Here is a 26,771-nt window from a genome sequence, read left to right on the forward strand (position 1 = left end):
TCCCGACCTCAGGTGATCCACCCACCTTGTCCTCCCAAAGTGCTGGGATTACAGGCGTGAGCCACTGCACTCAGCCTCCATATATATATATATATATATATATATTTTTTTTTTTTTTTTTAAACGGAGTTTTAGTCTTGTCACCCAGGCTGGAGTACTGTGTAGTGGTACCAACTCTGCTCACTGCAACCTCCGCCTCCTGGGTTCAAGCGATTCTCATGCCTCAGCCTCCCAAGTAGCTGGGATTACAGGCATTTGCCATCATGCCCAGCTAATTTTGTATTTCTTTAGTAGAGACAGGGTTTTACCATGCTGGCCAGGCTGGTCTCGAACTCCTGAGCTCAGGTGATCCACCCACCTTGGCCTCCCAAAGTGCTGGGATTACAGGCATGGGCCACTGGGCCCCGCCTGACTTCTATATTCTTAAATCAAGAAGGGAAGGGTAAATATGAAGAAGTAAGGGGACTTAGAAATAGGAAGTAGAATGGTCATTGCCAGAGGCTGGGAAGAGGGGAGATGGGGAGTTATTGTCTAAAGGGTATAGGTGTAGAGTTTCAGTTTTACAAGATGGAAAGAGTTACAGAGATGGATAGCGATGATAGTTACACAGTATTACTGAACATATTTGATGCCACTAAACTGTACACTTAAAAATGGTTAAGATGAAAAATGTTATGTGCATTTTACCACAACAAAAACAATTGAAAAGGAAAAAAGGCCAGGCGTGGTGGCTCACGCCTGTAACCCTACCACTTTGGGAGGCAGAGGCAGGCGGATCACCTGAGGTTGGGAGTTCGAGACCAGCCTGACCAACATGGAGAAACTTAATCTCTACTAAAAATAGAAAACTAGCCAGGCATAGTGGTGCATGCCTGTAATCCCAGCTACTCAGGAGGCTGAGGCAGGAGAATTGCATGAACCTGGGAGACAGAGGTTGCGGTGAGCCCAGACCACACCATAGAATTCCAGCCTGGGCAACAAGAGCAAAACTCCATCTCAAAAACAAACAAACAAACAAAAAACCAGATCATTCTTTGCTCAATCTTTAAACGTTTGACTTCTGGTTTTAGCATATAGAGGTAATTTCTCAGCAATTTAAGCTACTTGAAAGCCATAATTTTATGTAATTAGTGGATTAAAATTTTAGTGTAACAGTGGGGCTCTCTAGTGACCAGAGTCTTTTCCTTCCCTTCCATTTGATAAACAAGAGGGAGGGGAGGGGAGAATGTGGGAGGAAGACAAAGCAAGAAGGAAATCTAGGATAGGTCATTTAGGAATCCGGAGCAAGGTTTGTTTTCAGAGGGGTTTGTTTCAGAGGGATGTGTACCCAGCACGCTCTCAGCTGGAAGGAGAAAGGGAAAATGAGCACTCTTGCAGGTGCACCGTGGGGGCGGTGACAGCAGCACAGAGACAATGTGGGTGGCAAATCAAGGTGAAGGCAACGTTGGTAGGGGTGGGGAAAGGGAGGGTTGGCTTCAGTCTGAAAATTGCTCAGGCAGTGTTAGTTTCTTGTGCCACCAGGCAATCAACACAGTTGCTCCTCCACCCCACTCCCTGAGGCCAGCTCAGGCTTATAATCACGTTCCTCCCAAGAAAAAACATTAGTAGAGGTTAAATGACCCCATTTGTGGGGTGATTTATTGTTAAAATTATTAAACATGCTAAAATCACATGGAGTGGCTATTCCACTTTTCCCCTGACTCCATAGTGGGGCAAATGGGAACTACAGGAGTCACTTGGTTTGTAGGGCCTCTGGGGATGGCTAGACTTGGGGGGTAAGAGGTGAGCAGGTTAGCAAAGCCCCAACAATCCTTCATGTAGTACCCTTTTCCCAGCAGTAACGTGTGGCTTCAGAGATTTCCCCCTTCTTCACTTTTCTTTCCTCCCTATATGTGCCGTACTTCTCATTCCCCTGCCTGTGACCCTGGAACCTCTTCTGCTTCGGCCCGTTATGGTCCTAGACTAGATGATGAGGGAGGCTTTTCCTTGACACCACCATTCCAGTCTCCCTTCCATGGAACTAATCTACTCAGCATGCACTATTGTGATAAACTGATTGATTTAGGTCTGCTAGGGGGAAAGGGAGGCTCCAGTCCCCACTGTGGCTTAGATCCCGGGAGGGGAAGTTGGAGTTGGTGCAGAAGGATCTGAAGGGGAAAAAAAAATGTTACCTAAAGTGTGAATGCTGTAACTAGCAGAACAGTGCATATGTCCCACCCTCAGGCACCCTACTCTGAAGGCCTTCCCCTCCTTCCCACATTGTTCTTTGGGGAGACCTCTCAGCCTCGAAGCCTCTTGTTCAACCCTACAGGGCAGGCATAGCTACTGATCAAAGAACCTTATCCCAAGAAGAAATTGTTCCACCCTTAGACAAGTGACTGCTGATTGAAGTCTTCATCTTCTCCATCTCTCTTGTGCCTCTACTTCTGTAATGGCTTGAGGGGGCCAGATACAAGAATATATAAGAGTTGAACTTGCCTCAAGGAAAGGGTAGAGGGACAAGGGATAAAGATACATGGGTGTGGAGAAGGGGAGAGAAGGGACCAGGGTGAAGGTGAAGGGCAAGTCTGGCCATTCAGGAGCTGGGATCCTTTTTCCTTTTCTGAAATCGCCGGAACTTGCCCTGAATAGCAAGGGCAGCCTTCTCTGTTTCGGGTGCTGTCAGATCAATGTCAATCTCCTCCTCCTCCTCCGCCTTCTTGACATTGCCAGCTTTTCCTGCAGATAGTTGGGAGACTCATTAATGAGTTAATCTGACCTGCTCCAGACCCTTTCTCCAGGCCCCCAATACAGTGGGTAAGGTCCACCTTGTGCCAGACTCTGGGGTCCCCCAATTTTTGCTAGGCTTATGAATGCCTGATAATTCCCCTAGAAGTCTGAGTCAAGGTACTAAGGCTGGGAATTAGCTATAGTTACTTAGGGGAGCTCTGCTACTCTTGGACCAAACAATAAATGTCTTCTTTCATCACTTATTCATAAATCCTACAGTTCAAGTTCCAATGCACACTCACTTTCCTCAGCTTTCCCTTAATTTCTGATGGGGATAATGCTGGGACTTTTGATGAGTTTCTTCTTATCTTGTACCTCTCTCCCCCAACACTCCAGACCCAGTTTCTAAAATCAAGGAGTAAATACTGATAGGTTTACTTCCTACGAAAAATAGAAGGAAGCCTATAGATATAGTACTATAGTTCTAACCTAGTCCTTTGTTTCACTTATCCACATTCTTATTCCTTTCATGTCTGACTTTAGGAAATTCCAGACTCACTCTACTTGTCTTCATGTCTCTGTAGTCACCTGCTCTACAAACTGCCTAGCCCAACCCCACTCACCTTTTTCCTCTGGGCCAGCTGCCTGGTTGGTTGCTGGGGACGTTTTGGTATTAAGCTGGAAAAAATATTAGAATATCAGAATATTAGATATTCATGGAAGTAATTTGAAGGCACCATCACCTCAGACCTCTTATATACTCTTAAGCCCTCCTATCACCATGTGCATTTCCTTAGTCTTTTGAGGAAGTGAGTCTTGAGATCAGAGACCAGAGGAAAAGTTACCAAATTCATTCAACAAAGATTTATTGATGCTAGAAAGTGTAGAGGACAAAACAGACAAAGAAATTCTGCCCTCATGGAGCTTACATTCCAGTGTATATAGAGACAAATAAATAAAGCACATAAAATGACTACTGTGATGATAAGTGCTATGGAGAAAAGGCAGGGAAAGGAGGTAGTAAGTACTGGGGTGGAAATGGAGGAATACAGTTTTAGATAGAGTAGTCAGGAAAAGCCTCTCCGAAAAGTTGCATTTGACCAAAGAGCTGAAGGAGATGAGGAAGTAAGGCTCATAGATATCTGGCAGGAGTTTTCAAGGGCTCTGGGTTGGAAGTGTGACTAGCCTGTTTGAGGAATAGTAGACCAATGTAGTTGGAGTGGACAGAGGAAAGAGGAAAGATTAATGGAGATGAGAACAGAGTTAACTAGGGGTGGAAGCAGATTATGTAGGGCTTTAGAAGTCTTTTTAAGGAGTTTGACTGTTACTACAAGTGAGATGAGAAGTCACCAGAGACCTCTGATTTGCATAAAAGGGAAATGAGAAAGGAGGCAGAAAAATCTGTTAAGAGGTTATTGCAGAAAACCAAGCAAGAGATGATGGTAGCTTGATTCAGCATGGTGGCGATGAAGATGGTAAATGGTTGGATTCTGGGAATATTTTCCAGCTATGACCAATATGATTTGTTGATTTGATAAACAGCATTGTGAGAAAGAGATGGGTCAAGGACAATTCCAAATTTTTTTGGCCTGATGATCTGAAAAAAATACAGCTGCCATTTCCTGAGATGTAGGAAACAGGGAGAGGAGGTTTTAGGGGGAGGATAAGGCGCTTATTTTTTAACAAATTTGAGATGGCTATTAATCATCCAAGAGAAGATGCTTTTATTACCAGTTGAATATTCAAGATGAGTTAAAGAGAAGGACCTGGACTACAGATATAAATTAGGGAGCTATTGATATATGGATAGCATTTAAAGCTGTGAGACTGAATGGGATCGCCAAGAAAGTGAGTTCAGATACAGAAGAGGATAAAATCCTGAGGTATCCCAGTGATTAGAATTGTAGAAATTAAGAAAAATCAACAGGATGGAGAAGAAGCCAGGTAGGAGAAAAGCCAAGAGATTACAGTAATGTGGAAGCCATGTGAAGAAAATATTTCAGGGAGTAGAGAATGATTGTGTCTAATTCTGCAGGTAAGTCAAGTACGATGAGAACTGGATTGACCATTTGAGTTTTGCTATGGGGAGATCACTGGTGACACTGATAAGAGAATTTTCCATGAAGGAGGGGAGAAAGGGGAGGGAATGATTGTAATGGGCTCAAAAGGGAAAAGGAAGAGAGGAATTGCAGCAGCAAATATAGAAGGAATTCCAAAAATGGGGATGGGGGTATAACTTCTGGCAGATATGAGGTCACAAGAAGATTTTATTTAAAATGACAGAAATTACAGAATGCTTGTGTTCTTATGGAAACAATCCACTAGACAAGGAAAAACTGTAGGAGAGAAAGAGGATCATTACTGGAATAGGAGAGGGGGGTGAGATCTAGTGCATCAATAGAGGGCTGGCCTTGAATAAGAGCTAGACTAGGATACCCACAGGAACTGGAGGGAAGGCAGAGTTTACAGGCCCAGGCGAAAGCAGAGGGAACATTTGGAGGGAGACCTAATTGCTTCTATTTTTTTGAAGTAAAATATGTAACAAGGTCATCATCCAAGAGGAGGAGGGAAGAGGTATTAAAGAAAGGAAGGGAGAAATACTTACCTAGGCAAGTAGGAGAGTAAATGGACTAAGGAACAGTGATAGGATTGCTAGAGACATTCAGGCCCCTCATAAGGCAGGAGGTCATGAATTTGAAGTGAGAATAATCAGCTGATATGTATGCTTGTTTCCAGGTTCCCTGCTCAGATGGAGAGTTAAACGTAATAGTAAGGCCAGGTACAATGGCATAAACCTGTATTCTCAGCTATTTGGGAGGATCCCTTGAGCCCAGGAGTTCAAGGCCAGCCTGGCAAGACAAAGCAAGACCCTAGCTCTCTTAAAAAATAGTAATTCCCCTTTCTCAAAATTATATTAATAAGGCTACTTCATCTGGACATTCATCAGTCTCAAGGTATGGTTCATCTGGAGACAGAGTCACTCTTGCACTTGGTACCTTTGGAGTCTGTTTATTCACTTCACAATTTTAAGTACTTTATATTTAACAAAATACAAAAACTGGGTGCTTTCATGAATGTTTTCTCATCTAATTCTTGAAACAGCTTAGTGGAGTATTTATTATCATCCCCCATTTTACAGATGCAAACCTTTGTTGAATGACTGCCAGAGGTAAGGGTTTTGCTTTAAGAAACTGATAGAATCCAATTTATGTTCTGTAGATTATGCTGTTTCCATCTCACTTCAATAAATACTTATCAAGCACTTACTTGTGTTCAACACTGTTCTATAAACTAAAGAGGTATAAAAGAAGCAAAAGATTCATTCAACAAATACGTCAGTGCCTAATCACATGGCAAGTATTGTTATAGGCGTTGGGCATACAGCAGTGAGCAAAAGAAAGTCCCTGCACTTATTCAACAAATACATCAGTTAGTGACAAATGCCATGAAAGAAAATAAAGCAGAGTAATCTAGGGAAGTCTCTCTGAAGACTGACATTTGAGTAGAGGCTTTAATGACAATGTAAGAACAAGCTATGTGAATGTGTGGGAAAAGATCCTCTGGGCAGATGAAAGATCAAGTAGAAGGTCCCTGAAGCAAGTTTGTGCCTGTTATGTTCAAGGAAGAGTAAAAAAATCATCACGGGCCAGATGCAGTGGTTCATGCCTGTAATCTCAGCACTTTGGGAGGCCAAGATGGGTGGATTGCTTGAGTCCAGGAGTTCGAAACCAGCCTGGGCAACATGGTGAAACACAATCTCTATAAAAACTATAGAAATTAACCAAGCTTGGTGGCATGCACTTGTGGTCCCAGCTACTCAGGAGGCTGAGATGGAAGGATCACTCGAGCCTGGAAGGTGGAGTTGTGGTGAGCTGAGATCGCGCCACTGCACTCCAGCCTAAGCAACAAGGGTGAGGGAATGGGAAAGGGAAGAGTAAAGAGAAAGAGAGATCATCATGGCTGTAGCTATGTAAGGGAGAAAATATAAGAAATGAGGTTAGGTAGATGGCCAGAATATGTGTCTTTGGAACAAGACAAAGAATTTAGATTTTTTTCTGAGCTGATGAAAAGACATTATAGGTTTGGGGGCAGAGGAAAACATGGTCTGTCATGTTTTTAAAGGATTATTCTGACAAATGGGTAGAAAAAAAGACTACTGGCTGGGTGTGGTGTCTCATGCCTATAATCCCAGCACTTTGGGAGGCTGAGATGGGATGATCACTTGAGCCCAGGAGTTCATGACCAGTCCAGGCAACATAGCGAGACCCCATCTCTATAAAAAGGAAGAAATAGGCCAGTGCGGTGGCTCACGCCTGTAATCCCAGCACTTTGGGACGCCAAGGCGGGTGGATCATGAAGTCAGGAGATCAAGACCATCCTGGTTAACATGGTGAAACTCCGTCTCTACTAAAAATACAAAAAATTAGCTGGGTGTGGTGGCAGGTGCCTGTATTCCCAGCTACTCGGGAGGCTGAGGCAGGAGAATGGTGTGAACCCAGGATGCGGAGCCTGCAGTGAGCTGAGACCGAGCCACTGCACTCCAGCCTGTGCAACAGAGTGAGATTCTGTCTCAAAAAAAAAAAGAAAGAGAGAAACAGAGAAACAGAAAGACAGAAAGAAAGAGAAAGAAAGAAAGAAAATAGAGGGGCAAGAGAGAAACCAGGGAAAACAATTAAGAGGGTCTCACAGTGGTACAAGCAAGATGATGAGGCCCGGTGGGGGTAGTGATGGAGATAATAGGAAGTATTAAGACTTGAGACAAGTTTCATGGTAAAATAAATTGGATCTGCCTGTATATTTTTCAGTACAGAGAGCTCTATCAAAGATCCGTTCTTTAAAGGGTGGCAGAGGACTTGGAAGTTAGTTGGAGATGAATGTTGGGTTATGAGAAGGCTTGGTAAGATGGAGGATTTTAAATGCTGATGGAAATGATTTAGTAAGGAAGAAAAAAAACTGATGATACAGGAGAGGGGATAATTACCAGAGTGATGTCTCAAATAGGCAAGAGAAAATAGATCTGGTGCATAAGTGGAGGGGTTGCCCTTTGATAGGAATACAGACAGTTTATCTACAATATAGGAATGCAGGCATAGAAACAGGAAAGGTGGCAGATGTAGAAATGTATAAAAGTTTTCTTCTGATTGTTTCCATTGTCTTAACGAAACACGAAAGACAGTTGTCAGCTGAGAGTGAAGAAGGCACAGGAAGTATTAAATGTTTGAGGGAAGAGGAGAATGAGTGAAAGGATTATCTAAGAAGGAGAGTGAGTAAGCTGGTGAGACATAGGATGAGGCAGGAGGATCACTTAAGCCCAGGGGTCTAAGACCAATCTAGGCAACACAACTAGACCCTGAAGATGTAGCAGGATTACCAGATAGCACAAAGGGCACACTGGGGGTTAATGGCCATGAATTTAAGGTGAACCCAATCAAGATACTGTTCCTATCTTCCAGGCTAAGTGATTTTAGAGGAGATAAAAACCCAAATAATATTTATTGTTTATTATATATCAAACATTATCCCATTTAATCCTCTGAAATCTCTAAGATGGCACCCTATGTTACAGTTGAGGAAAACAGGCTTAGAAAGATGTTGAGGAACTTGCCCAAGTCAAATCACACAATAGAAAACAGTGAACCTGGCTTTGGAGCGCAGGTAGACCGACTCCATACTCCTAGCCAACAGGCTGTACTGTCTCCATAAGACCAAATATTGTCACATGCTGACACAAATATGCTAATATGTTAACAATTACTGAATCTAAGTGGAAGACATATGGATATGTATTTAACTATTTTTTCTTTCCTTAAGGAATTGCTTTAATTTCCTTTTTTGGACTTTTCATTGATAGTGTTTAGAGACACCATTGATTTTTATACATTGATCTTATATCTAACAACTTTGCTGAAATCATTTATTAGCTCTAATTATTTGTTTGTTCAAGATGGGGTCTCACTATGCTGCCCAGGCTGATCTCAAATTGGTGGACTCAAGCAATTCTTCCTCCTCAGCCTCCTAAATAGCTGAGATAATAGGTTCAATGCCACTGCACCTGGCTTGAACTATTCTTTCAATTCTGGTAAGTGGTTCCAATAAAACATTACGGGGAAAGAAAATAATAATTTAGAAAAAAAATTATTTAAAATGCTAATGCGATATTGTATTTGACATGGGCAAGTTTTTCAAACTCAGTTATGGTCCAAATTTTGTGTAAGATACATATGTGTGTGTGTATATATATATAAAATATATATACACACAGATTTTCCTTTTTTTTTAAGAGATTAGTCTTGCTTTGTCACCCAGGCTGGAGTGCAGCGGCACAATCATGTCTCACTGCAGCCTTGATCTCCCAGGCTCCAGCGATCCTCCCACCTCAGCCTTGCAGGTAGCTGGGACTACAGGCACACCATTACAGCTCGGTAATTTTTGTATTTTTTTGTAGAGACTGGGTCTTACTATGCTTCCCAGGCTGGTTTCAAACTCCTGAACTCAAGCAATCCTCCTGTCTCAATCTCTCAAAGAGCTGGGTTTACACGCACAAGCCACCGTGCCAGGCCCATATACATTTTCATTTTAAAATCTGGAAGAACATACATAAAGGTGTTCCTGAAACCCTATGGAATTCCTACTTGTTCCCCTTTGACCAAAAGAAAGATTTCATGACAGGAAGGACTGTTCTGAGACTTAGGAGACTGGCCCCGTTGTTACTCTTTCTCTCCCCATAATACCCCTGTGGTCAAATGTTTTTCTATTCTTAGTTTTGCACATAATCGATAAAATGTCCCAATAGTTACTGAGGTGACAACTTCCACAGGAATATTGTCATCACAAGAGGTTTGTCCACACTGTAAAAGTATGACCCGGCCGGGCGCAATGGCTCACGCCTGTAATCCCAGCACTTTGGGAGGCCAAAGCAGGCAGATCCTTTGAGGTCAGGAGTTCGAGACCAGTATGGCCAACATGGCGAAACCCCATCTCTACTAAAAACACAAAATTAGCTGGGCGTGATGGCAGGCAAATGTAATCCCAGCTACCGGGGAGGCTGGGGCAGGAGAATTGCTTGAACCAGGGAGGTGGAGGTTGCAATGAGTTGAGATCACACCACTGCACTCCAGCTTGGGTGACAGAGCAAGACTCTGTCTCAAAAAAAAAGTATGACCTAGATGGAGTATGCAGTTAATAGGATAACAGCAACTGTCCAGACAAGAGGGTCATAGGTTAAGAAGCAAGTTCTATAGTCTCATGATCTCTGACTTCAAATCCTATGCTCTCTTTTCCCAGTAAACCCCGGACTCTGATCCATGATTTAGCCATTATCCCTCTGTCTGACTCTAAGCCTATTCCCTTAATCTATCAGATCTTTTCTCTCACCCCAACCCCTCCTCTTTGAAGGAAAATCTGGACTGATTCTAAATATCTTCCCTTAGGTGGCTGTTTCCTCTACATTCCTTCTCATATCAGCAGACCTTGAGAATAAGCAGGAATGTGTGTCAGGACTAAACCACACAGGCTGCCACCTTCCCTCTGCCCTGCCAGCTGCTTCCCTCCCAAGTCTCTCCTGATATCTCTGGCTCTGGAATGGAGCAGTGGCTCAGCTGCCATCTGGTCCCCCCACCCCCGGGGTTTCTAGCTCCATTTAGGTTACATTTATGAGAGATAATAATCTAAAAGTGGGGGTCTCCACTTGGGAAACCAGAAAAGGATGCTGTAAGAAGAAAACTCCTATTACTCACAATGCCCCTTGAAATTTCCCTTTTACCTTCCACTGAAAGGGCGGCAGGAGCTTTTACCTCCTGACCCTCTTCTCTCTTTCTCTCTAGCTAGTTGTCAAAATAGCCACTCTAGACGTTCTTCTGGATCTAGTTGTTTATGATTTACTGAGGTTAGGGGTGGGGGAAGTTAGATCACAAGTTGTCTGCTCCCACCCTCTATGTGGTGCTCAGTCCTTTATTAGTCCTTGATCTCTGCCTCAACCCTCCTGTTTATCTTCCAGAAATGCAGCAATTTTAGATGAATTAAGGTCCTCTGGTATATGCATCTGCAAGCCATCAGACTAACCATATTTCACATAAACAAAGGAGGCATGGAGGTCCACTCTGGGTGAACAAGAGACCATGTACTCTAGTGTTTCTCACAAAAACTCATACCTCCAGAGGAGTGAGGCCGAACTGCAAGAGCTGTAACAGGTCAGCATTTCTCAGCTCCTCATTCTGGCCAGGTATGGATCACAAACTTCTCAGGTGCTCTTCTACTCCGTTTTTTTTTTTTTTTTTTTTTTTTTGAGACGGAGTTTTGCTCTTGTCACCCAGGCTGGAGTGCCTAGCCTTCTGCTCCTTTCAATACTGAGCTTTTCCAACCAGAAATAACAACAATGAAATGATTTAGCAAATCCTTCCTTCTCCTAATAGGACCCAACTGGGGGAACTGGAAGAAATCAAGGATTTCAGAATGTCTCTTCACTTTACTTTATGAACAATCATATATAATACACTATGTGCCAGCTACTTTTCTAAGCACTTTATAAACACTAACACGTTGAATGATTATTTTAACAGCCCTATAAAATAGGTATAATTATTATTTCTATTTCACAGAGAAGGAAACTGAAGTCGAGAGGTTATCTTGCCCAAAGCCATAGAACAAACAAGCCACAAAGCTAGGATTTGAACCCAGGCAGTCTGGCTCTAGAATCCATGTTCCTGATCATTATCCTATGCTATCTCTCAATCTCCAATCAAAAGTATGAGCATGTATGTGCATGCATATACAATGCTATCTTCACATATACTCCAAAGGAAACTTGGGGAACAGGGTCCAGTCGTGCCTGCCATTATGGGGCAATTTTACATGTTATTAATATTTGACAACCTGATCCCAGACCATGCCTGTCACTCACATTTCTGCTCTGTTAATTGATCTAATCACTCTGATTCTGGTTTTCATCTTAATGTTTGCTCAGTGGGCCTCCTGACACACGAGACTGACTCCCGGAGGACAGCCACAGTTTACATATGTGTTCTTTACTCACAGAGCCAGAACCCAGCCCTTCAGAGTCTGAGAATTCCATGTGAAGGATCATTCTACTGGCTTCTATTTCAAATGCCTCCCTCACTGTCATTCAAGCCTGTTATTCCAAGTTTCTAGTGAGCTTGGAGCTTGGTTCAGTTCAGCCTCACTGCCCACACAGGACTGAATAGGATTTCTGGGGTTTTGTTTTTTTTGTTTGAGACACTCAAGCAATACTCCAGCCTTGGCCTCCTAAAGTGCTGGAATTACAGGTGTGAGGCACCTGCACCCTCCCCAGCCAGGATTAAATGTTTCTCATTTCTCAATAGATACCAAACACTAATTAGCAACTGTGAGGCCCATCAACTCATTCTTTTCCTTAATTTATTTTCCCTAGAAGGTTTCAGTTGCTTTCCTTACCTACTTTCCTATATTTCTTTTTCTCCTTGCTTCTGAGCCTGCTGTGTACCAATGTTCCATTCCATCATCTTGATGATGCTGCCAATTCCCCATGAGTACTCTTTTGTTTCCTCTGCAGCTCAAAGTTGCAGATTCTCCCTTCCCATGGGGAAGAAGGAAAAGAAGGAGAGTCTTGTTGGCTTAAGGGTCTTTTTTTCTTTAGGCTTTGAGATTGCAGAGAGGAACATGACATAGTAAACTTCTCCCTTTCCCTAATACTTTCCCCAGGAGTACCTACCCTTTTCATTTCCTCCCACTTCCAGGAAAGAGAAACACCACACATTTGCCTATCCGCCTCTTCTCAGAGCATTTGTCAGATGATGTCTTGTCCTTCCATCTGAGCTCTAGATCCCATTACCCTTCTCCTCCTCAGGAATCTTGACAATCAGTTCCCTTTACTCTCTTATATATAAAGCTTCCCTCTCTCTTTAAGAAGCAAATAAATATATGACTTAGGATGTCAGTTAAAAAAATAAATAAATAGGCCGGGCGCGGTGGCTCACGCCTGTAATCCCAGCACTTTGGGAGGCCGAGACGGGCGGATCACAAGGTCAGGAGATCGAGACCATCCTGGCTGATACGGTGAAACCCCGTCTCTACTAAAAGTACAAAAAACCAGCCGGGCGAGGTGGCGGGCGCCTGTAGTCCCAGCTAATCGGGAGGCTGAGGCAGGAGAATGGTCTAAACCCAGGAGGCGGAGCTTGTAGTGAGCCGAGTGGGCGCCACTGCACTCCAGCCTGGGCGACAGAGCAAAGACTCCGTCTCAAAAAAAAATAAATAAAATAAATAAATAAATAAATAAATAAAATAAAAGCCTCCCTCAACCTGAATTTCTTTTCCAACTACCATTAGAGAGGAAAGAAGCAGGTCTAGGACAATAGGAATTGTCAATATTGAGGAATAACTTTTGTGTTTTTTTTTTTGAGACGGAGTTTCGCTTTTGTTGCTCAGGCTGGAGTACAATGGTGCGATCTCGGCTCACTGCAACCTCCACCTCCAGGGTTCAAGCAATTCTCCTGCCTCAGCCACCAGAGTAGCTGGGATTATAGGCGCCCACCACCACACATGGCTAATTTTTGTATTTTTAGTAGAGACAGGGTTTCACCATGTTGGCCAGGCTGGTCTTGAACTCCTGACCTCGTGATCCACCCACCTTGGCTTCCCAAAGTGCTAGGATTACAGGCGTGAGCCACTGTGCCCAGCCCAGGAATACCAATATTAAAAGTTTAGGGAAATGCTTTAAAAAAGAAAAAAAGAAATCAGGATCTAGAAGAATTTGCTTAAAAAAAAAAAAAGGTTAGGGATTACCCTGATCTGATCACTATATGTTATATGTATCAAAACATCACTCACTATGTAACCCTATGAATATGTACAATTAGGCAGGGCACGGTGGCTCACGCCTGTAACCCCATCATTTTGGGAAGCTGAGGAGGGCGGGTCACTTGAGGCCAGAAGTTCGAGACCAGCCTGAGCAACATAGACTTTGTCTCTACTAAAAAAAAAAAAAAAAAAAAAAAATTTTAGCCAAGTGTGGTGGCATGCACCTGTAGTCCCAGCTACCCGGGAGGCTGAGGTAGGAGGACCAATCACTAGAACCCAGAGATCAAGGCTGCAGTGAGCTATGATCACGCCACTGCACTCCAGCTTGGGTGACAGAGTGAGAGCTTCTCTCAAAAAAGAAAAAAGAAAAAAAGATCAGGCACAGTGGCTCACACTTGTCATCCCAGCACTTTGGGAGACTGAGGCAGGCTGATCACAAGGTCAGGCATTGGAGACCAGCCAGGTCAACAAGGTGAAACCTAGTCTCTACTAAAAATACAAAAATTAGCTGGGCGCGGTGGCATGTGCCTGTAGTCTCAGCTACTCAGGAAGCTGAGGCAGGAGAATTGCTTGAACCCTGGAGGCGGAGGTTGCAATGAGCCAAGATTGTGCCACTACACTCCAGCCTGGAGACAGAGCAAGACTCTGTCTCAGGGGGCGGGGGAAAATAAAAGAAACAAACTACGGACTAGAAGAAAATGTTTGCAAATCAAATATCTGATAAAAGGCTTGCATCCAGAACAAGTTTTGAAAGAACTTCTAAATCTCTATAATTAAAAACACAGTTTTTTAAAATGGGTATAATATTTGAACAGACATTTCACCAAAGAAGATACATGAATGACAAGCACATGAAAAGATATATAACATCATCATCAAGTGGGAAATGGAAATTAAAACCACAATGAGATATCACCACATATCTATTAAAAATTTTCTGTTTAGTGGTGATACCATGTGGAGGCAAAGATGTGGAGGCAAAGATATAGAGCAACTGGAACTCTCATACGTTGTTGGTGGGAATGCAAGATATAGCTACTTTGGCAATTTCTTAAGCATATATTTACCATACCACCCACCAATCCTATTCCTATTTATCCAAGAGAAATTAAAACTTATGTTCACACATACATTTGTAAATTAATATTTATAGCAACTCTACTTGTAATTGCCAAAAACTAGAAACAACCTGAATTCAATGACTGGTGAGGCCCACTTTCCATCTGTAGATGGCCGTCTTTTGCTATATCCTCACATGGTAGAAGAGGAGAGGGACCTCTTTGGGGTCTCTCTTCTTCTTTTTTTTTGAGACAGAGTCTCGCTGTATCGCTGGAGTGCAGTGGCGTGATCTCAGCTCACTGAGACCTCCACCTCCTGGGTTCAAGCAATTCTCCTGCCTCAGCTGCCCAAGTAGCAGGGACTACAGGCACATGCCACCACGCCCAGCTAATTTTTTTGTATTTTTAGTAGAGACGGGGTTTCACCATGTTGGCCAGGATAGTCTCAATCTCTTGACCTTGTGATCTGCCTGCCTCAGGCTCCCAATGTGCTGGAATTACAGGCATGAACCACTGCACCTAGCTTGAGGTCTCTCTTTTTTTTTTTTTTTTTTTTTTTGAGCCTGGGGTCTCTTTTATAAGGGTACTAATCCCATTTATGAGGGCTCTGTCCTCATGACCTAATCACCTCCCAAAGGCCTCACCTAGTATCATCACCTTGGGGGTTAGGATTTCAATATATGGATTTTGGGGGTACACAAACATTCAGATCATTGCACACCCTAACACAGTTGGCTCTGACATGAGCAACTGTAACAACCCAAGTGGTTACTGATGCTCTTGGGATAAAAGATGAAGTTCTTTTTAATTTTTATTTTATTATCATTTATTTTTTGAGACAGAGTCTCTCTCTGTTGCCCAGACTGGAGTGCAGTGGCATGATCTCAGCTTACTGCAGCCTCTGCCTCCTGAGTTCAAGCAATTCTCCTGCCTCAGCCTCCCCGTAGCCGGGATTACAGGACGTGCCACCATGCCCGGCTAATTTTTGTATTTTTAGATGGGGTTTCACCATGTTGGCCAGGCTGGTCTTGAACTTCTGACTTCAGGTGATCTGCCCACCTCGGCCTCCCAAAATGCTAGGGTTACAGGTGTGAGCCACCACGCCCAGTCCTTTATTACTATTTTTTTGAGACAGGGTCTTACTCTTGCCCAGGCTGGAATGCAATGGTACAATCTCAGCTCACTGCAGCCTTGGCCTCCTGGGCTCAAGCAATCCTCGCACCTCAGCTTCCTGAGTAGCTGGGACCACAGGCACACACCACTACACCCGGCTAATATTTGTATTTTTTGTAGAGATAGGTTTTTGCCATGTTGCCCAGGCTGGTCTCAAACTCCTGGGCTCAGGCAGTATTCCTGTCTCAGCCTCCCAAAGTGCTGGGATTACAGGTGTAAGCCACCACACTCAGCCCCAAATCCTTAATATGGCCTAAAAGGCTATACATTACTCAGCCTCTGATTACCTCAGTGACCTCATCTTTGGAACATACTATGTTCCTTCCCACCTCAGGACCTTGGCATATGGTTCTCTTATGCCGGCCTCCTTTTTGTGTCATTAATTCCTATTGATTGTTTTTGATCCTTTACACATGATTTACACTAAGTCTTTTTTAAATAAATGAGGGGGGCTCTCTGTTTTATTTGCAACATCATCTAAGTTTCTGAAATCAAATTTGCTTCCAGACAGTTGAGGGCCTCCATTCTGTAGCCAGTTCAGAGGTTATAGAAAAGGGATTCAGAAGCCAGGTTACTGCTTTCCTTCACTTTAACATATGTGCCTGAAAAGGAGCTGAGAATGAAGGAAAGACCTTCTCATGAAGTATATTTCATATTACCTGTACCTGTAGTACAGGTAATATGTCTTACCTCCCCTTCCCTACCCTCAGCACCCTGCTAGATTTTATTTCCTTTGAAGCACAGTCCATGTTTTCCATTTGTTTGTGTCTAGCCTACAATAACTACAACCTGTGTCTTGTAATAGTAGGTACTTAATGGATATTTATGTGAATTAAAATTTGCTTAGGCCTTATCGTCACATAGAGGATGAGGATAAACGAAAAAAATAAAATAAAATTCTGTTAGGCTTCAAATTCCTGGGAGCAGCAATGTGGCACACTAGTCAGACAGATCTGGATTCATACCCTGGATCTGCATTGACTATCTGTTCAAATCTCAGCTCTGTCATTCCTAGCTCTGTGACATTGGGTAAATTGCTTAGCTTTGCTGTGCTCAGATCTCTCATCTGCAGGGGAGAGGTAATATCTATCTTGAAACATAAAAGGGCAGGGCATAGTGGCTCATGCCTGAAATCCCAGCACTTTGGGAGCCCAAGGCGGGTGGCTCATTTGAGGCTAGGAGTTTCAGACCAGCCTGACCAACATGGTGAAACCCTGTCTATACTAAAAATACAAAATTAGCCAGGCATGTTGGTGCATGCCTGTAATCCCAGCTATTTGGGAGGCTGATGCAGGAGAATCACTTGAACCCCGGAGGCAGAGGTTGCAATGAGCTGAGATCACGCCATTGCACTCCTGGCAACAAGAGTGAGACTCCATCTCCAAAAGAAAAAAAAAAGGTAAAAGGAACTAGAGAAAATGTATGTAAAATACCTAGCACATATTGCAATAAATAGTTATTATTCCAAAGTAATATACCCTGGGGTTGAATATAAGAATAGGTTTAGGTCAAGATGCTGAGGTATTTACTGCAGGGTTAAAATACTAGTGTCAGAGAGTGGAGTTGCCACAGAGTAGTTCTTCTCGAAGTGGAACTGAAAGAGGAAGAGAATACCTGGGATTGCTCGAAGGGCCCTGGAGGCTTATTCTGCTACTGTAGGAGTTTCATAAATGCTCTTTTTTTTTTTTTTTTTCCTCTAAACAAGCCCTAGAAATCACAGTCTCCCTGTCTTCCCAATGTCTGCCCCCAGAAGTGCTGAGAATGGCTCTAAACCTCTGGGAACCCTGAGACATCTCTTTTTTTAAGTTATACACCACAAGGAGAAGGAGATTAGCACTCAGGAGTAAACAAACTATATCTCCTTGATTGAGTCCTTTCGTCCACTTTTGTGTCATGAAGATCATTGTGTAAGTCTATTCCCTGCCTCACCAGATAGTACTGTTGGCCGGGTGCGGTGGCTCACGCCTGTACTTCCAGCACTTTGGGAGGCCAAGGCAGGGGGATGACCTAAGGTCAGGAGTTTGAGACCAGCCTGGCCAACATGGTGAAACCCTGTGTCTACTAAAAATACAAAAATTAGCCGGGCATGGTGGCGGTCACCTGTAATCCCAGTTACTCAGGAGGCTGAGGTGGGAGAATTGCTTGAACCTGGGAGGCAGAGGTCATGGTGAGCCAACATCGCGCCACTGCACTCCACTCCAGCCTGGGTGACACAGCCAGACTCTGTCTAAAAAAACAAAAACAAAACAAAAACAAAAACGAAACATAGTACTGTGGTAGCAAGCACCTAGACAGTCAAAATGGTAGCAACTTTGGTGCTGTTTTCCTGCTACCACTACTGGGGAGCAGATACCCTATAACTCTAGGCCCAATCTTCCCTGCTCCCTTCTTGGGCTGTGTTTCCTCCTTCCTTTGTGGCTTTCATCTTTAACAGTGTTACCACAGCAACCATTGTCACCGGAAAATGGAAGATAGTGTCGCCCCTTCTGCTCCAAGCAGTGAGTTAGAACCCTGGAAAGGATACTACTCAGATTTCCCCATATTCCTCAGCCCACTGGGCTCTTTAAAGAGAGATCATGGGCTGTTAACAGCAGCAACAAACAGGAGCAAGGATCACCTCATCATACCTAGACTACTTATACCTGTATTTGCATGACATAGTTTGGATGCTGTGTAAATAAAAACACATTATAAACACAATTTGGTACTTACTGCCAGAATTACTTAGTTTAGATGAATACGCACAGGAACTCAGAATCCTGTCCTACAGTCCAAGGCAGAAAACCTAAAAAGGGACTGAATCCTAAAAATCCTAAATACTAGCCTTTAAAAATTCCTTTCCTTGCCTTTGTATTGACATAAATCCTAGGCTTCCTAAGCTCCCTGCTAGAGGTGCAGGAAGTGAAGGGGGACAGGAGTTAGTGGATCTGCTTCCAAGTGGTGACAAAGAGGCTTTGCACCCTCCCACTCCAGCCCTGGGACCCTTTTATCCCTTCTGACATATTCTCCTCCAATGTTAAATGAAGGTAACTGCTAAAAAACCTTATAGAGGCTTCTGGGATCCTCTAGTGCCCCTGGAAGACCCTAGACTGCTGTTTTTGCAGCACTGTTGGAACTGTTTCAATTCTTTCAGTGCAGCAACCAGCTGCAGTCCTTAAACAGCTTCAGAAAGACTTGCTCAAGGTCACCCTCAAGATAACAGAAAAAGAACTAGGAATCCTTACTACAGGTTCTACATACACACATTCCTCTCTTAATATATAGACTATTTCCCCAATACCCTATATCTCAGATGCATCCTAAGACAGAATTAGAACCTAAACAGCCCTAGCTCCCAAGCCCCATTGTCTGATCCTCGCCTCTTAGCCACCCCACCCGTTTCCTGGAATAGAAGTACCCCCAACTGGAGTCAGATGCAGAATTCCTTGGCCATGCCAGCTTATGATATGCAGTGAGTCAACAGCCCCAGCCTGTTCCCCCTAGCATGGGCTGCCACAGTTTAATGAGTGGTTATTTGTGGTGCTCTGCACACAGCTTAAAGCTGTGCCTTCACCCCACACTGGGGTATAGGGAATGGGGGAGAGAGAGTAGTGCCAAAGCATCATTTATTACTATAATCTTCAATGTGCATCCCACCCATGGTTAATGTCCCAAAATAAACGTATTAATCCCCCTGCAGCCTACAAAGCAAACACTCAGCTGGAGGGCTTTGTGTGGGAGGGAGGCAGCACCAAAGACAACAGAATGGTAAATGGCACCCTTTTTCCCTGGGTGGGGTACTGGGCATGCCTTCAGGAATAAGCCTAGAGGGAAATAGAAATCAGGCTTCAGTGAGGACACTGCGACAAGGTCTAGATTTCTAGGTACTTGTTTATGGGCACCTTTCTGGGATGCAGATCTTTTAGAAAAGTGGTTTTGAGGCTGGGCGCGGTGGCTGACACCCGTAATCCCAGCACTTTGGGAGGCCAAGGCAGGTGGATCACCTGAGGTCAGGAGTTTGAGACCAGCCTGGCCAACATGATAAAACCCCGTCTCTACTAAAAATACAAACAAAATTAGCCAGACGTGGTGTCAGGCGCCTGTAATCCCAGCTACTTGGGAGGCTGAGACAGGAAAATCGCTTGAACCTGGGAGGTGAGGTTGCAGTGAGCCGAGATCATGCCACTGCACTCCAGCCTGGGCAACAAGAGCAAAACTCTGTCTCAAATAAAAAAAAAAAGAAAAAGAAATGTGGTTTTCGATCTGCTCTCATTTAGCTTACTTTTGTAACTAAAATAATTCCAGCCGAGTCAAGCCATTTTCAGCAGCAGGTCTGGAGTATGGATTTAGAAAATCATGCACTCAGGATGCTTGAATCCCAGTAAGATTTCATCACTTACCTTGCCAGCCTAATGCATTCTTCTCATTCTTCTTTCCCCATCTTCTTGCCCTTCTTTCTCCCCCCGCCCCAGAGACAGAGCCGTGCTCTGTTGCCTAAGCTGGAGTGCAGTGGCACGATCATGGCTAACTGCAGCCTTGACCTCCTGGACTCAAGCAATCCTCCCACCTCAGCCTCCCAAGTAGCTGGGACTACAGATGCACACTACCATATCTAGCTAATTTTTCATTTTTTGTAAAGACAGGGTCTTGCTATGTTGTCCGGGCTAGTCTCAAACTCCTGGGCTGAAGCAATCCTCCCACCTCAGCCTTCCAAAGTGCTGGGATAATAGGTATGAGCCATGACATCTGGCCTTACCATTCTCTTTCCAAAGTCTTTGAACTCCCAACTTGGAAGTCAAACGGCCAAACAAAAGAGGACTGAATATCCAGAGGCTGTTTGGTCATCGGGTGCACCAATTTTACTTAGACACCGGCTTTCCTGCAATTACGGGAATCAATGATGAACATTGAAATTAAGAACTCATGAAAAGAGGGCCTTCAGGCTCCCTACTTCCTTCACTCCTATCAGCTTACCTACTCCAACCCATTTTCTGCACCCACTTTTAAGGTGACTAGGCATCCTGCATAAGGATGGATAGTACCTGCCCTGACTAGTATTCTACCAGAATGAACCCTGTTGATAAAATATTATCTAATGTTGGTCTCTTGTCTCTCTCCTCTTGCTCAGCATTATTAGATCACACTGCTTATATTTCTTTTTTGTGTGTGTGAGAGACAGGGTCTCACTCTATCGCCCAGGCTGGAGGGTAGTGGTGCCATCATGTTGCCCAGGCTGGTCTCAAACTCCTGAGCTCAAACAGTCCTCCTGCCTCAGCCTCCCAAAGTGTTGGGATTACAGGTGTGAACCACCACACTCAGCCACATTGCTTATATTTCTTTTTTTTTAGATGGAGTCTTGCTATGTGACAGGCTGGAGTGCAGTGGTGCTATCTCGGCTCACTGCAACTTCTGCCTCCCAGGTTCAAGCAATTCTCCTGGTTCAGCCTCCCAAGTAGCTGGGATTACAGGCAGCTGCCACCACACCTGGCTAATTTTTATAGTTTTAGTAGAGATGGGGTTTCACCATGTTGGCCAGGCTGGTCTCGAACTTCTGACCTCATTATCCACCCGCCTCAGCCTCCCAAAGTGCTGGGATTATAGGCGTGAGCCACTGCGCCCAGCCTATATTTCTTATAGAAAGTACTTGGGGCTAGGCATGGTGGCTCATGTCTGTAATCCCAGCACTTTGGGAGGCCGAGACAGGTGGATCACTTGAGGCCAGGAGTTTGAGACCAGTCTGGTCAACATAGTGAAACATCATCTCTACTAAAAAAAATACAAAAATTACCCGGGCCTGGTGGTACATGCCTGTAATCCCAGCTACTCGGGAGCTGAGGCAGGAGAATCGCTTGAAGCCAGGAGGTGGAGATTGCAGTGAGCCAAAATGGTGCCACTGCGCTCCAACCTGGGTGACAGAGTGAGACTCCATCTCAAAAAAAAAAGGAAAGAAAGTATTGAGGCCAAGCATGGTAGCTCATGCCTGTAATTTCAGCGTTTTGGGAAACTGAGATGGGTGAATTGCTTGAGCTCAGGAGTTTGAGACCAGCATGGGCAATGTGGTGAAACCTGTCTCTACAAAAAATACAAAAAAAATTAACTAGGCATGGTGACATGTACCTGTGGTCCCAGCTACAAGGGATGCTGAGGTGGGAAGATTGCTTAAGCCCAGGAGCTTGAAGCTGCAGTGAGCCATGATCGTGCCACTGTACTCCAGCCTGGGTGGGTGAAAAGACACTGTCTTAAAAAAAAAAAAAAAGTACTTGAAATATATTAAGGGATTGCATGCTAATTAAATAATTCTGTGGCCAGGTACGGTGGCTCACCCCTGCAATCCCAGCACTTTGGGAGGCTGAGGTGGGCAGATCACCTGAGATCAGGAGTTCAAGACCAGTCTGGCCAACATAGTGAAACCCCATCTCTACTAAAAATACAAAAAATTAGCCAGATGTGGTGGCAAGTGCCTGTAATCCCAGCTACTTGGGAGGCTGAGGCAGGAGAATCGCGTGAACCCCGGAGGCAGAAGTTGCAATGAGCCAAGATCGCACCATTGCACTCCAGCCAGCCCTGGCAACACTGCAAGACTCCAACTCAAAAAAAAAAAAAATTCTGTATTTACTGAAGTAAAATGTTAAAGGAGTCCTATGGAATATTCTTTTGGAATGAGAAGTCAGAAGTACTGTGCCCTAGTCTTGGTTCTAGTACAGTATAAACTTAGATAAGTTTTGGGCCCCAGTTTTCTCACCTGTAAAATGAGAATATTGGACCAGATGATCTTCAGTGTTCCTTAACAAATCTAAAATCGCATCACTAAAATGTTTTGACATTTTATTTGAGGTTTTCTTGGTGAAAGATATATTTTTCTATTTTGAAGAACTTTTTGCAGAACTAAGTTTATTTTTCTCTATGATAAAATAGACTCGTGAAAGACAATTTAGAAACATAGAAAAGTAAAAAGAAAACAGAGGGAGGCATTCATAGAACCACCACCTTGAAGAGACAATTATTCATCTTTCTTCATCCTCTCTGCCTGCAACTCTATCTCCACCACTTCCATCAGTTAGGAGCCTCCATAAGCAGAGGTGAAAGACGCATCAAGTTTGTGTATTTGGACTTCAGCCATATTACTTACGGCTGCCTGACCCTATAAAGATGACATTCTAAGAGCTAAGAAATCACAGCTGTAGTTGAGAGAAGAAATCATCCATATTTCCAAGTTACAGGATGACAGTCATCTACTTCTATCAGCTAGAGGCTCCTGCCTAAGCAGCTAAAACCAGCAACGTAAATGGGAGACTAAGAAAGGGATGAGCAAGTTCTCATTTTCCTCACTCCAAAGCAGATGTTTCCAGAGGTAGAAGGCATTTCTTTCTTTTTTTCTTTTTTTTTTTTTGAGAAGGAGTCTCGCTCTGTTGCCCAGGCTGGAGTGCAGTGGCGTGATCACTGCAAGCTCCGCCTCCCGGGTTCACTCCATTCTCCTGCCTCAGCCTCCCAAGTAGCTGGGACTACAGGCGCCCGCCACCTCGCCCGGCTAATTTTTTGTATTTTTTTAGTAGAGACGGGGTTTCACCTTGTTAGCCAGGATGGTCTCCATCTCCTGACCTCATGATCCACCCACCTCGGCCTCCCAAAGTGCTGGGATTACAGGTGTGAGCCACCACGCCCAGCCGGTAGAAGGCATTTCAATAGCAGTAAGTGACTAGATTTTCTATTTTGTATATCCAATATAACCATAATAAAAGTAACATACCAATGAGAGAGATAAACTTGGATCTCCTCCAAGTCCACACCAGGTTCCCTAACAACTGGTTCACAGGAGACAACAGAATAGTATCATTCTGACTGAACTTCCCTTGTTAAGAAGGTGGCAGATGCAGACACATGTGCACAGGAAAGAGAGTGTGGATCTCCAAAGTGTGATATCCCATTCTCATTAGGTAAGAAGACAGCAAGCAGGATAATGAAGGAGCATCAGGTTTAAGCTGTCCCCTAAATGAGATTTCTAGTTGATCTGTCCCTGCCCCAGTCCCTGCCAGCCAAAACACAGGACAGACACCATGAAGACTGTCACTAGTGGTCCATGACTCCCATTTCAGCAGAATGACTGCTGAACCAAGGGATTCCCCCAGCTAGGCTCCTCGCAGATGAGAAATGCAACAGGATTACAAAAGAACCTGCAATTCTGCTTTAAGCAGCCAGCTACACTGTATGAAAAAGGATTACAGGAAAGAGCCCTCAGGGACTGAACACATCTCCCATTCCCACCCGTCACTGAAACTAGGGAAAAGTTATTAAACCACAGGAGCTAGAGTGTGATCCACAGCAATCAAGTCCTGCCTGCAGCTGTGAATGCAGACAAATTGGAGATGAGTCCCTGCAGCTCCTTCGTGCATGAACGCGCACACACACACTTACAGGGAAATGCTCTACTGCAGTAAAGAGTGACAGTAAAGAGCCACAAAGGCAAGGCAGAGTCAGAGATCCTCCCCAGCAGCCCCACCAGAACCCCTGCATTGTTGGTTGTTCTAGGTCTGGAGACTCCTCCCTGGTTTTGTTCTTCAGTTGAATTAGGAGTCTCTTAAAGACATCCCAAATTGCCTCATTTTATGCAGTTTCTCTGAAGCAAGAAAATAAGCAGTTGGGGGAGGTGAAACTTACGTAAGATTCAAGGTACACAGGGCTTTCCTGGGCCGGGCTCTTCTGCCTGAAAGAGGAGCCCCATGGGGCTGGGCTGAGAGAAATGAAGCAGATTGGAGTCTCCCTAAGAGCTCTGGGCAACACTTCCACCTTTTACCATAGCTTTTACAAGAGGAAGAAAACAGGCTGGGTCGCAGCCCCTAGAGAAGCAGAGACCCCTTTGTGACCTGATTCAGAGACAGCTGCTCTTGGATTTTATAAGTACTCATCCCTGAGACCAGGCTCAGCTCCGTATTAGGAGACAGCTTCTATGACTAAATTGCTAGTTAAAACGAGTTCACACTGATAGCCTAGGAGGCTGGGCATACTTGGGTACACTGACAGTCTCCATCCGTGGATCCTTCTCTCATCATTCTACTGAGACCCTGATGAAGGCTAACCAAATGCAGCTGCTGAGTCAGGAGGGCGCAGACTTGACCTACCCCTCAAACACCAAATTGTTTCCTTTGCCACAAAACAGGCTTCTCATTCCACCAAATACTACCCTAAATGCCAGCCCCTGTAGTGTGTCCTACAAAGGGGCTGTGCACTTTCCCCAGAAAAAACAAGCTAACCACAATTCCTCACGTTGGCATAGCCTTCAGATCACAAACTCCCAGGGGATGGCTTGGATTACAGCTTTCAGATTTAGAAATGCTCGGGGTGGGAGGAGTAGTATGAACCCTAGACCTCAGTGAAAAGAGGGCAAAGAAAACCTCTCTTCCCACATTAGAGCTGAAAGAGGAGGTTGATGAGTTTTTTTCTTTTCTTTCTGAAAGACTGCCATCATCAGAGTCACAACCAGCTGAGGGACTGGAAATCACTTTGGTTCATCTGCAGCCCCCAGACTAGCTGAATTTTCCAGGATAAAATTAGTGAACATGGCAACCAAGACAACACAGCAGTTGGCACTAATTAGCTCCCTGGGTGACAACTTTTGGTAGGAGTCAGTAGAGATCTTCATTTTTACTATCTAAACTGGAACCTAGGCTCCAGGGTCCTATTCCTTCAGTAATCTAATGTCTTTGGGAATTCTTCTGCTAAATTTCTGTAATATTCTAATGGAGGAGGAAAAAAACAGTAAGATACTAGCTAATATAGATTGAGTGCCAGGTCCTGTTTGAAGTATTTGGCATATATTATCTCATTTAATTATTACAACAACCAATATTATCCCCATTTTACAGATAAAAAATGAAACAAAGGTTTTGTACTTTGCCTAAGGCTACATCACAGGTAAGTTGCAGACCTACATACATATCTGACATATAGCAGAGGAGTTAGGTTCAACATAATGACGTGGGTACTAGGAAAGAGGTTGCAGAGGGCAAGCGTGTGATGCCAGTAACCAGACTGACTTCACTTGGGAAGGCTGATCCTTGTTTCTGGAGATGAGACTGTGCCTACAAATAGACAATAGGAGATGTCTTTCCAAAGTCTCTGCTTTGGCCCCCTACTCCCCCACCCCAGGAACAGTGTTCTTTGAAAACAGTAAATCAGTTAATGGACTGGGTCTGGCCACGATGAACACCACAGGGCCTGCTAGAAGACCTAGTTCGTAACAAGCACTGCAGAGGGAGGTCTATTCTTGAAGGGGAAATTTCCCCAGGAGCTGGCAGGGGCTTCTAAATACCCGAAAAGATCCCTCCAACGTTCCTGACTGAATGAATGGAGGGCAGGATACCACCTTTCTAAAAGGGGCATAGTGGCCCTCCCCAGGGGCCAGGGATGGAGTTCTTGTTAGATGCTACGTAAGGAACGTGAGTGCCTTACATCCCCAGGAGAGAAAGGACAGAAGCGAAGTGAGGGGGTAAGGGGAGCCAGACAGATGCAGGGGGCAGTATCCCAAGGGGATGACGAGAGCTCAGCATCCCCACTTCCCGACTCTACAGCCGATTCCAGTTACCCCCAAAAGCACCGTTCACAGTAGGGAGACTGAAAGCACCCCGTCTTCCAATCGTTTCCCAGCGCCCGGAGGTGAGAGCTTTCCTAGGAGGGCAGTGGTGCGCCCCTGGAGGGTTCTTCGCGGCCACGGTCTGCCTCACTCTCCCTCGCCTCCCTGGCATCCCGAGCCTCAGCCCCCTCCCCGCCGCAGCTCTGCCGAGACCCCCGGGGGCGCGCCGCTCACCTCGCTCATCTCCGCAGCTGCACAGGGCGCTCCAGGCGCGGCACGCACAGGTGAGGCGAGGGTCCCTCGGGGCTCCGCGGGCGACAGCTGAGAGTTGCCGGGCTCTGCGACAGGGGTTACGGTTTACCAGGAGAGGCGAGTTAGTGCAGAGAGCCGCTGCTCTGGTGCTGGCACCCGGGATTCTCCGTCGCCCGGCTCCGGCCAGACGACCCTCTTCGACCCGTCCTGTCAGAGCCTCTCGGCGCGCCGCCTCCGACCCC

The 26,771-nt window shown here is 44.7% G+C and overlaps 1 protein-coding gene across 1 annotated transcript; it reads right to left on the reverse strand.

The window, feature by feature from the left end:
- Nucleotides 1-1,605: 1,605 nt before the first annotated feature.
- On the reverse strand, nt 1,606-26,771 carry LOC116273331 (Purkinje cell protein 4-like protein 1). Its single transcript, XM_031662337.1, has 3 exons — nt 26,512-26,771; nt 3,333-3,387; nt 1,606-2,718 (listed from the first exon to the last, which is right to left on the reverse strand). The coding sequence occupies exons 1-3, from the start codon at nt 26,518-26,520 to the stop codon at nt 2,576-2,578; spliced, it is 207 nt and encodes a 68-aa protein (XP_031518197.1). The 5' UTR covers nt 26,521-26,771; the 3' UTR covers nt 1,606-2,575.

This window comes from Papio anubis, unplaced genomic scaffold, assembly GCF_008728515.1.
Source record: "Papio anubis isolate 15944 unplaced genomic scaffold, Panubis1.0 scaffold560, whole genome shotgun sequence".
In the NCBI taxonomy this organism is placed as follows: Eukaryota; Metazoa; Chordata; class Mammalia; order Primates; family Cercopithecidae; genus Papio; species Papio anubis.